Source organism: Aphelocoma coerulescens, chromosome 28, assembly GCF_041296385.1.
Source record: "Aphelocoma coerulescens isolate FSJ_1873_10779 chromosome 28, UR_Acoe_1.0, whole genome shotgun sequence".
In the NCBI taxonomy this organism is placed as follows: domain Eukaryota; kingdom Metazoa; phylum Chordata; class Aves; order Passeriformes; family Corvidae; genus Aphelocoma; species Aphelocoma coerulescens.
The window spans coordinates 3838942-3850827 of record NC_091041.1 but is presented as its reverse complement, the minus strand read 5'-3'; the positions used below and the strand labels follow the sequence as shown (position 1 = coordinate 3850827).

The 11886-nt window shown below is 51.3% G+C and overlaps 1 protein-coding gene across 3 annotated transcripts in view; it reads left to right on the top strand.

Moving 5' to 3' along the window:
* Nucleotides 1-11886, top strand: part of CELF5 (CUGBP Elav-like family member 5) — a 35771-nt gene that overhangs the window by 6934 nt on the left and 16951 nt on the right. For all 3 annotated transcript variants that reach the window (XM_068997363.1, XM_068997362.1, XM_068997365.1), the window contains exon 3: nt 11334-11385. In XM_068997363.1, the coding sequence (XP_068853464.1) occupies nt 11334-11385 (52 nt within the window). The remainder of the gene's footprint in view (nt 1-11333; nt 11386-11886) is intronic.

The window sequence follows — 11886 nt, the reverse complement described above, 5'->3', positions numbered from 1 at the left end:
GAATTGTCAGGGGAGGGAGCGAGGGCGAGAAGTGGCTTAGATCAATTTTCCTGCTTGTGGAAGAGAAGGGTGTTTCAGGGGTTAGAACAGGGATATGGGAGTGGAAGCACAGCACTGTTCTTCACAGAGCTGATGCTTTTTTTTCTCTAGCCAGGCCTCTTTCTATGCTGCTCTTTGCTCTCTGTGGTGTGACAGGACACCTTCAGCTTTCTGTCCATGTCACTAGGGAGCTGTGGGCTTTGGGGTGAGGTGTGTGGGTGCAGCCTGCACAGTGGGCATTGCTGGAAAACTCACATGAGATAAGATACCAGAGCCTTTTTCCAGGTGTGCAGAACCTCCTGATGCATCCACTTCTACTCTGCCATTGCCCTGCAGGGTGCCTGGACAGAGCTCTGATGCAGTGGCTGAGTTGAATCAGGCTCTCAAAAATAAAAAATACACTTGCCACATCCCATTGTTTGGAAGAGAAATGGGTTATTTAGGTGAGAGCAGGACTGCTGGTCTGTTCCTGGGTCTTGCTCACTCCACAGCTGGTCTTGGGAGCAAAGTTCAGTGGGATTTCAGGGAGGCTGGGCACTGTGGAACAGGTCCCTCCTTGCCTGGCAGTCCTCTGCCTCCCTGGGACCTGCTGGAGAGCTAAAAGGAGTTCTGGATTGTTTCCTTTCCCATTTTGGTATGATTTAAGAGCTTTGACTGGGCAGTTCCCTTGCTGTACTGAGGGGGTTGATCAAGCACATTGAAAGGATTCATTTGGAGGTGAGTAGGAGGAGGAGTTGGGTACTTATAGATAGAAGCTCACAGGAGGCCCTGAGTGCTCAAGGCAACAGAATAATTAATGTAAACCAGGGGTCTCTGGAGGATGGTTAGGAATTCTTAACCATAACATTTCCTCTTTAACCCATACAGGTCCAAAGAACTCCCAGCTCTCATCTCTCCCAGCTGCCCTCAAGACCTCCACACACAAACACAAACCTCCTTTTCTGTATTTGCTTACCTGTGCTTTTTTTGCATGGGCCTGTGCTGGCATTTGAGTGCTGGAAAATGCATGTAACTTAATTACCACTTAACGGGATCCTTATCTCAGGACAGCCAGGGGGAAGAGTACAGATAACCAGCACAAATCTGCCTGAGTTATTTTTGTGTGATGGGAAATGGTCAGCTTTTTGAACTAAAGCAGTGTAACCTCATGTGTTGGTCCAGGGCAGAGCTGACAGTGTCTGTAAGCACAAGTCAAAGGATGGAGGAGCAGTTGAGAGGAGTCATGGCACAGTGCTGTTAATGCAGTGGGGAAGTCAGACATGTCTCTGAAAAATTATTCATGTGAGGCTTGGTGGATTCAAGGCAATCTCAGTTTTGCTACAGTTCTACACCAGGAATTTGCTGCATGTTTCACTGTATTCTCTACTGCCTGTGCTCTCAGGGGTCTCAGAGAGCTGCATGGAGCAGTGTTTAAAGCAGCAATTTATCTATGATGTGGTGATCTAAAGGCTTTTTATGTTAAGGGAGGTGTAAGACACTGCCTGGGAACAGTAAGAAGTCTGTGGTAGGTGAGTACTTTTGAACATACTTGTCTGGAGACAGTTAATGAGCAGTGTGGTGTAATTATGTTTCAGGATTAGGATGAAGATGAGCTGTGCTGCATTTGGAGCTGTCTATTTTCAGGCTGCCAATATACCATTTCATCACATTTAGTTTCTCTTTTGTTCAGTCCCTCAGTGACCAAGGAGGCACAATTTTCTCTCTCTTTGGTCATTTAGAGACGGTTACTTGGCATGGACGTGGGCTGGGTGAGCTGGGGTAGCTTTCAGCTGTGGTGTGCTGGTGTCTGTGTAGCATCACCAGCCCTTCTGGCCCAGCTGATCACAGGGAACACTTTGGAAATGAATCACAGACAGGAATGCCAGGCAATTGCTTCCCTGTTTTGGGAACAAGGCCATAAAATTTCATCTCTGTACATTCACATCTGGATCATCTTCTGATGAACTCTGGGGTAAAGCCTATCCCCAGGAATTTAGTCAGGGCCCCAGCATAGGGCAGAGCACAGAGTGTACTGACCACACCTCCCAGGTTTTGGTCAATGGGCCACAGTCTGGTAAACAACTGATTTCTTGTGCATTTTACCCATATGCTCTCTCTGTGTTGCACATAGCAGTAGAAGAAAGAAAGCTGAAGGGTTATGAAGTGTAGGGTGACACAAACTGTCACCTGAATGCATGACCAAGCATCAGCAGGTTTAGAGACAGCAAGGGATCAAACTGGCAGAGAAAGGATCTTGTACCACGAAGCAATAGTAGATGCCACAAGAACCAAGGTACCTTCCTTTGTTGGTGTCAATGCAGAGAATTGTGGTTGAACTCAACAGTTCATGAACCTGAATAGAGACAAATTACTTTCTTGGTAAGGATTTGGTAAGGACAGGTTTGTGGAAGTGCTTTGATATGGTTTCTGAGAGGTCCTTAGGTTGTGATCAGGCAGCTGGAGCAGGAATTCTGAGTTCTTCTCCAGGTTGTCACTGGGTAGGTCTGGGCCCACAGAGGTGTTGCTGAGGTCCTCCAGATCTGATGCCAGCAATGTCAGCCCACCTGCAGGGCCATGAGTGCAGTGTAGCTTTCCTAAGCTTTTATATATATAGTTATATTTATATTTTGGGTTTTCCATGTAAGTCAGTAGGAATCACTGTGGTCTGAATTTATTCTTGTGGCATTTGGGGCAAGTTCTCTTTGTGTGAGATCAAAATTCTCTTTTGTTTCTGAATTGAGTGCTGTTGGATGTATGGTAACTGAATGGAATTTAAACTCTAAAAAGCTTATTTTTGACAGTAAGGCTCAGCATCTTTTTCTGAGGTAGACAGAATTCTGGCTTTTATATTCTTTTTTATGGGCCACTGTGCTCAGGGTGTAAAGACTGTCATAGAGTCAGCAGGCTGGGAAAGATCTCTGAGGTCATTGAATCCAACCATTAACCCAGCACTGCTAAGTGCACTAAACCATGTCCCTAAGTGCCACATCCACACGTCTGATGGTGACTCCACCAGTCTCACCCGTACAGCTGTATATTGTATTATCTAAAACACCTGTGCTGCCCTCAGAGCTGGTGAATTGTTGAAATCAGGCCTTTTTCCTAAATCCAGTGTCCTCTTCAGCTGCCAGCCAGCCCAGCAGTGCAGTGTTTCACCTTCTCCCCACTCCCTGGCACACTCCTCCCTGCCTCAGTGAAATGATATTGTATCTCAATAACCCATGCCTTTGATTCGTGATTGTGCCTTCACTTTGCTGAGTTCTGAAAGGAATTGGAGAGGTTATTAATGACACACAGTGATCACACAGCAAGTTAAAGCCTCTTGCTAAGTGAAATTTGAGGGAAAAGCATCCAGCTTTTCAATATTTCGCAGAAACGCTTTATGTCTCTTTTCATTTGCAGCCAGACAGTTGCAAATTACATAAAATTGCTCCTGAAGAAGAAGAGGAAGAAGAATAGAGGGAGGAAGTGGAGGGGGGGAGGTTTAAAAAAGTAATTCTTTTGGCAAAGTACAGTTACAGTTTTATTTCTATGCAGAACAAAGAAAGGCCTGCTGAAAGGTAGGCAAGTAAGTGGCAGAAATTGGTATTGATCCAAGCTGGGGATACGGGCAGTTTAAGAGCAGTGATGAGGGTACTGAAATGTGGCTACATCATAGGGAGAACTCATGGATGCAGGGACACAGGAATGGAAAATTACAGAGAGCAGCAGCATGAGAGCAGAGAGAAACTCTGGGAATGCACCAGGGGTTGAGATGCTGCAGCACTAATTCAGGTGGTTGGGCACCAGGATTAGTGTAGAGACCCAGCAGAGCTCGAGCAGAGGGCATCCCTGTGGGTAGGCTGTGTCCTGTGCTGCCAGGAGCAAGGGCTCACCTGGGCCATCTGTCAGGATCCTCAGCCCGTGGTGGTAGGAGGGAGCACAGGTGTCTGGAGGGACTTTGCTGGAGAGGGCAAAGCATCTCGTTCTTCCCTCCCCTCTTGTTTGTGCAATGCTGGTGTGAAGCCAGCCTGGATCAGTATTTCTCAAAGTTTCATGTGGTCTAAATGTTTGGCTGAGGTTTGAAGCTGGGCCCCACTTGTTAATCTTTGCAGCTGCATCCCTTGAACAGGGCAGGCTGGAGAAGTTTTTCCCATGTCCATCTTGCAGGTTTGATAGACAGTACCAGCAAGTTCCTGAGAGCCATGCAACATCAGTTAGCAATACAGAGAGCATGCCAAGGCTATCTCATGGAAATGGCAGCACCAGGACATGAAGGTGCTGGGCTAAAGCAGCCCCTGGGCAAGAAGCAGCAGAAGTGCCTGTTCAGTGCAGAGGGAATTGCAAATGCTTGTGCTGTTGAGGGTTTGGCTTGAGGGGCTGAGAACTCTCTGTAAGGCAGGGCAGCTGCCCAGTGAAGTGCCAACACTGAAGAGCAAGCTGCCAATGCAGCCATTGCCTCCTGTTCCCTATGGAATTGGAAGAACAGTGAAACTAAAGATCAGCACCTGTTCCCACATGCTGACTGAGTGGACTCGTGCAGGCTCTGTCCTGTGCACAAGGGGTCTTCCTTTCTCAAGAGAAGCTGCTGCCCTTTGCACAGCCAGGCCCTGGCATCTCCTTGCAGCACAGAGCTTTGGCTTTTGCCTCCCAGAGCTGGGTCTTCCCTGGTGATCTCCCTTACCTGTGCTTGTGAACACACCTGTACCTGCACACCAGCCCACACAGACCTTTGTCTTTGCAAAGGCACCACCCTCCTGAGCAAGGCTCCACATTCCCACCTCCGTGGGGTCATTTGGGGTGTGTGCCTGCACAAAAGTGTTCATGAACATTAGATGGAATCATAGGATAATTTATGGTGGAAGAGACCTCTGGGGTCTCTGCTCAAACCCCACTCAAAGCAGGGCCGACTACACCAGATCACTGAGGGCTTTCTCCAAATGAGATTTGACTGTCTCCAGGGGCATCCTACAGCCACCTGGGGCCTCTTTTCTAGTCTTCCAGCACCCCTGAAGGGAAACAGCTTATCTCAAAACAGCCCAGAACTGCCTCATTTGGTGGTGCTGGGGCTTGGGCCCGTTTTGGGTGGATTTTCCCGTGGGTGCGTCATTATTGCCGGAGGTTTTGCTCCGCTTGGATTGTCGGTGTTAGTGGTTGCCAAGGGAACTGGCACAGCCGCTCTGTGTGCAGGCAGAGGGTCCCTGTGCCTGGTCCCCTCTGTTACATCAGCAGAGATGTCTTTTCCTGGCCACTGTCATTACTCTGCCGTGGGGCAGGAGAAGGGCACGGCTGCAGCAGCCCGATGGCAGCCTGTGAACCTTCCAGCACAGCCAGGAGAAGCTTGTGCAGGCTCTGCAGAGCTGCTGTGTCCGTCAGCTCAGACACCTGCTGCCCCAGGCTCTGCCCTTCCCTGGTTCCCTGGGGTCCTTGGAGGCTGCAGCTTGTGCACAGAGAATCACCTGAACGTGCTCACTGGACCAGTGGTGCACCAGTGGGCACAGGGAGAGCCATGGGGTGCTGGGTGTCTTTTCCAGTGGAAAGATCGAAGCCAGCTGAGTGTGGCACTGCTCCCAGCTTTTCCCCACGCAGCTTTCTTGCTCAGAGTAGCTTGGTGACCCATCTCACAGCATCTTACTCCTGATTTTTGCAGGCCTTAAGCATTCCCTAGGCCTGCTAAGCACTTTCTACCTTGGTGGGAGTGGCAAATGTGACAAATCTTGGGCAAGTCTGTCTCTGCTGAAGCAAGATCCTGCAGGTGACACAGGACTGTGGGTCTGAGTACCCAGCTGTGCCTGGCTTCTCAGGCCCACGGCTTTCTGGAGGCCAGAACGATCTCTTGTGGTCTTGATGAGCTTTCTAGAGGAGTTTTTGGGTTTTCAGTTTCATCAGTCCTTCAGCAATCTTCCTTACTCATGCAAAAAGTCATAGCTGAGCCATTCAGGCAGGGAGCTATGTGCTTTGTACTCTGGGATTCATATCCTGCTTCTGCCATAGACTTTCTGCATGATCTTCATCGCCACATGCCTCAATTCCTCCACCTGGAACACACTGCTCATAATTATCGTTGTCTCCTCCACAGTGGGATTGAATGAGGTGAATTCATAAGCAGCCTTTGGAGCTGTGGCAGAACTTGGTACTAATGTTGCTCATGTTTCTGTGTGAGACACCTCCCCTTTCTCGGGGAAGGATGGTTCTCCTGGACAGGACTAAGGCACACTGAGATGTCAGAGGGAAGATGCAGGTAGGATGCTCGAGCACTGAGACTGGCACCAGTCCATCTGTGCTTGCATTCCTGATCAGAAACGGAATCCAAATGAACAAATTAGCATTTAGATTTATGTGCTCTGCCCAGGTAGAAGTGATTATGATCATTCAGGCAGGGCATTTTTAACTGGCCAGAGGAGGACAAGCCCACAATTTGTAAAGCTGAAAAGCCCAGGACCTAATTCTGCCAATGGCCTTGGATGCCTTTTGGTTCCTGACATCCCAGAGGAGCCAGCCTGCATTGTGTGTTTCGTACATTGTGCTTCTGACCCTCTTAACACTGTGAGGTTCCCCTGCATTGCACCTAAGGGGCTATTTTACATCACTTACTTGTAATTAATAGAGAGGCTTGCCCTCCTGTCCCAGGGGGCTTTTTCCTTCTATCCAGCTTTTGCAGTTTGAAAGCTGAATAAGTGGGATCTGGGAGTCACTTCTTCTCCTTGAAGAACAGGGCTACCAGGTTGCTGAGCTGACTGACTAAACTGATTAAACATGGGGAGCCAGTTCACCTCCAGAAGGCTTTTTTTGGGGTGTGGTGAGAGAAGTGGTGCATTTTGGCCTTGGTGAAACCAATAGCAAAGCTTCCTCTGACTTTAGGAGTGCCAGGAATTTTCCTTAGATCATTAATCCCAAGAGTGCTGCAAAGGTGGGGAGCATTTCCTCAAAAGCAGGGGGGAAGCCCAAACAGAGTGGGGTTCCCTGCTTCTCTGTGCTGCCCAGATCCTGGGGATGGGGTGGGATGCAATCCAGACACTTGTCAGCAAGGCCTCTCAGCCTTGCCTCTTCCCTGGAAATCCCTGGGCTCCTCTGGGCTGCAGTGATTCTCCCTGTGGGTGTCTCCTCACAGCTCCCAGAGGGCTGCACAGGACATGTGGCTGCTGTGCTTTGTGTAACGCTCCCGAGGTCGGGATGGCCTTGTCCCCATCTGGCTGCCCCCCCCACCAATAACCCCCCAGAAAGCCAACAAAGGGTGCAGGCTTGTGAGAGGGAGAGTGATGCAGGCAGGGAGACGCTGTCTGTGAGAGCTCTGAGCAGGGTAGGGACAGCTGTGTTTGGGAAGCTGTGTATCCAGCCAGGAGGGAAATGTGAGAGAGAAGCTGGAGCAGGGCAGTAGGAGCTTTGCTGCCCATCTGGTGCCCACTGCTGCTCCAGAGGATTTCTTGAGTGCAGTGGGTCATGGAGCTGACAGTCCTTAGAGTGTCAGCAGCAGCAGGTAAGGGGGACCCTGAAGTGTGAGGGTGAGGGACTGGGGCAGGGGACATTTGGCCCACGGTGTCCTGACAGCATGTGCTAAATGTTAATGTGATATTCTTAAGAAACGAAGACTAATAATGCTCAGCTGAATAATTTAACAGGGAAGATGAAGCTCAGCTTGTGAGGCAGGTGCAGGCTCATGAATCATTTGCTCGAGTTCTCCATCCTACACGTGTGCTCACCTATGTGCTCCTGTGTGGTAAAAGGCAACCATGTCTGTGCATGTGCATTTTCTCCACTCTGGAAATTTAAGGCAAGCACATCCTAACTGCTGGATTCTGGGTCCAGCTGAGTATATACAAATAGAGTTTTCTTATCCCTGTGTGCTCTCTGATTACTGCGCAGCCTCAGGTGATGACTGGAGGCCAGGAGAATTTGTACTTCCAGAGTTTGCTGTGTAAGCCAGAAGCAGGTCCTCCCTGCTGTCCTGTTCCTCTTTTTCTCCCTCAAATGGGAGAGTTAAAGCTTGACCATCCTTACTGTGTGTTCCTGTAGGGGACAGAGCTCTTTGTCTGAGACCTGTATACAAAGTTCAGGACCCCCCCAGGGACAGTTCTCAAGGCCTTGAGACACATGGAGTTGAGTTAAAGCTGTTGTGGGCTCCCTCTGCATGAGAGGCCTTTGATAATTTGTTTATCTTTGGTGGCAACACGAGACTTGGAAGGATTAAAGTGGCGGTGTCCTTCTTCATGGAAGCCTCTGGGTGTCTGCTTCTATGCAAGGAGGGCCATGGCTGCCTCTGCCTCAGCTGGGAGACCTCCCATTTCAGGAAGAAGCAGGCAGACAATCCTGCTGCTCTTCTCCAAGCCTCAGCATCTGGACAAATTGTATCTTGTTTTCTTCTGTTTGCCTATATCTTCCAGAGCAGATGACCACCAGCCCAGGGACCTGACCTCAGGTTGGTGGGTGTCTCTCAAAGTCACTGGAGCTGGCAAGGCCTCTGGAAATGGGCAGCCTTTTACTGAGGGCTTGGTCTGATATGGGCAGAGGGAAAGTCTTCCTGTGCCCACCCCAGGTGCTGTTTCGGGTGGGAAGAGAGGAGCTGTGGTCACAGCTGAGAGGTGCAGGGCAGCCTTGCTCTCTCTTGTAGCCCCAGCCAGGAGCTGCATCCAGATTTGCACCGGTGCTGACCCACATCACTGTACTGGCACTGCCACCTCTCCTGCCAGGGCGTTGTGCTGTGGCCCAGTTGTGGGCACATCACTTCACTTGGTCAGTGGCCCTGTGGGATGCACTCGCCCACGGTGGCAGGTTCCATGGGGTCACCACCCCTGGGGTCAGGTCCCTGGGATGGGGGGAAGGATAGAGATGGACAGATTGGTAGAGGGGGCCCCTTCCCCAGAGATCATATCAAAATGTCTCTTTTGTGCAAAGCAGAGGGAATGCCCCCAAGAGCTGGTTTCCATGGCAACTGCAAATGTCAGGTTCCATGTGGTGAATAACTGTTTCCATGACAACACCTCCTTTATCCTAGGTGCTGGGAGCTGGAGTGACAGCCTTGTTGGGGGAGGGGACAGGGAGATGGCCTCAGGTACTTAACCTCCCCCTCCTCTTCCCCCATCCTTTCCAACTCCTCGCCCTCAGCCCCTGCATCCCTGGGAGGGTGGTGCTGGCTGTGTGTGCACTGCATTTCCACAGCATCCCTTCCGCCTCTCCTACACCCAAATGGCTTTGGGGCTTTGGCTTCCTCACAGAAGCTGAGATCCGAGTCTGTCCTTCCGTCTCCCTCCCCATCAGTTCATTTAGTTCAGCCCTGGTTTTGCATCCTGGCTAGAAACAAAACTATTCCTCGGTGCTGGGGGAGCAGTGGGATGTGACGTGGCCAGCTGCCTCTCCTGGCTCTGCACGGAGCCCTCTCTTCTGAGCACACATCTGGGCTGCCTGCCCTCTCCCACTCAGCCCTGCTCCCACAGCTCTGCCAGCCTCAGCTCACACAGGCAGGCTGCCAGGGACTGTGAGCAGTGACAGAAGCCTCTCAGCAAGGAAACTGGAGACTTTGTGGAACAATCTCTGACCGCAGACTCCTGAACCCCTGCTCCACATCCCACTCAGCTCAGGAAAGAGGTGCCAGGCCCTTGGCAGCTCTCTGGGGGAGCAGCAGCCCAGAGGCTGGCGAGCTCCAGTGCTGGGGCCACATGGCAGCAACAGCAGGATGTCAGGAGCTCTGCAAATCCATGCGGCTGATCAAGAGTGGGAAAAGGACCTGCAGCCTCTCCTTCCCTAAATGATTCAGCAGGTCTTGGGGGATGGAGGTTGTTGTCTGTCAAGGTGCAGCACGGCAGCAGCTTGGCCTTCCTTTGGGGAGCTGCCAGCCCGTCTCTGGGGCCATTATCAGCAGCCCCATGATCAGTCCTTGAGGCAGGAATTGTGTGGGCCTGCTCCCAGCCTCTGCTCATCCTGCCTGAGGTCCATCAGTCAGGGGAAGCCAGCTCACAGCCCCCAGCTGCCAGGCTGTGTGCCATGCCATGCCAGCCTGTCACCTCCTGGTTGGAATCTCTGTCCTGCAAACTGCAAAGCTACCTCACGGATTTCCTCCAGCTGTTGGGAATGTGGGCTCTGCCTCTGGTTTCTGGCCAGTCTGGCTCAGCCACCACTTGGAGACTGACAGCCCTCCACATATTGCATGCTGGCTTCTAAACACATTTCAGTTGGTGACTTTTATGGCTTGATTTAGTTTTCTGTTTTGTTGCTGTTTTTCCTCAGGGGTTTCCTGAGAGAAGGGGCAGACTATGCCTGGACCTGCAGCTTGTGTGCAGGCCTTCCCTGCGATATTCTGATTGTTTTTTATTATGAATGTCACTGATTCAGGTCACTGTCAGCCTCTGTGAATGATGCTGAGAGACATGGAGTGAGATGTACTGTGAATGTGGAAATCTGCCCTGTGCACCATTCCTCGGAGGTTATTCTGGTGCAGTTGGATCCTGCTAGCTGGGAAAGGAGGCTACAGCTTGTCAGCTGCCTCTCTGGGCAGCACAGGACACACAGACCTGCCAGCAGATGAGTTTTGCCCTGCTTTTCAAATCAGACAGTTAAAGCTGTGGGTTCCTTAATGCAGCTACTTCTGTCTTACCTGGAGAGTCCCCATATCATGTGAGCTAAGCTACCCTTCAGGCTTATTTGTGGTTGGATTATTGCTGATGACACTAATGGCTGCAAGAGAAGGAAAAAGCTCTTCTCCACGCCCGAGCGAGAGGAATTTTGCCACTTTCAACCTCAGCACTGCCCCTGAGGGCCAGAGATGAGAGATGTTGCTGGAGAGCAGCACTGCCCTTCTCAAGAGCTACTCTAGTGCACAGAGCTGTCTGCATGAGGGCTGGGGAAGGGGAAACACGACATGCCTGCTTGCTGTGCAGCTTCTAGCCAAGTTCAGAGGCAGTGTCTCTTCCCTGCTGCAAGGACAGTAAGTGGCTCAATTAGGTGACGTGTCCATGCCTGCACTGAGTCAGGGCACACACAGGAAGAGCTTCCAGGCACGGTCTCACCTCAGGCCACCCTGACCACTGTTCAGGCTCCAGTCACATGGCGATGAGCTGCTTCCTCAGAGTCCTTTCTGTGCCACTTGCAGCACCTGAGGAGGCAGAGGTTTTTGCATGGTGGGCATTTCCAGGAGAGCTGTTCTCTGGGGTGAGCAGCTGAGCAGGGAAAAGCACCAGGCTTCTTTTGGAAAGAATGGTCCCTTCTTCAAAGGGTACTGGTTGCCATCACAATGTCTTGGTTTCCCTTCTGCCACTCTCCTGGTGCCCTGTTGACAGTGCCTTTAGCAGCGTGTGCTGGGCAGTGGGCCAAGCAATAACCTCTGCATTTCTCTTCCCTTGCAGATGGCGCGCCCGATCCAGGTGAAGCCTGCGGACAGCGAGAGCCGTGGAGGTAGTTGTCATCTCTCCTTGTTTCTCCTTTGGTGGCCCTGTACTTGTGAGGGGGACCAGGAAATGAGACACAGGGTCCTGACCCTGCCTTCCTCTGTGTGAGGAGGAGTCTGTGTGTGGCAGGGATCTGGGGGGCAGGAGGGCAGTGTAGGGTCATAGCTGGACACAGCAGGCAGCTGACAGCACACCAGCTCCTAAGGGTGGTGATGTGGCTGTCCCCTCCATCCTCTTTCCCAGCTATTTGAGGGTGCCATCAGCCTGGCAGTACCTGTCCCAGGACATTACTGAAGCAGACCTGTATGGCACTGGGGCTCCTGAAGCCTTTAGAAAGAGGTTCCTTCATTCCTGCACCTGATCAGCCCAATAAGAGCCAGATCCCTGCAGCAGCACTGGCTTTTTAACGTGTTCAGCTCATTGCTCTGCAGCTGATTCTCCTGTCTGCAGCTCCCTCCACTGCCTCCCCCATCACTGCTGAGCTGTCTCAGCCCCGCCACTCTCAGTCCTG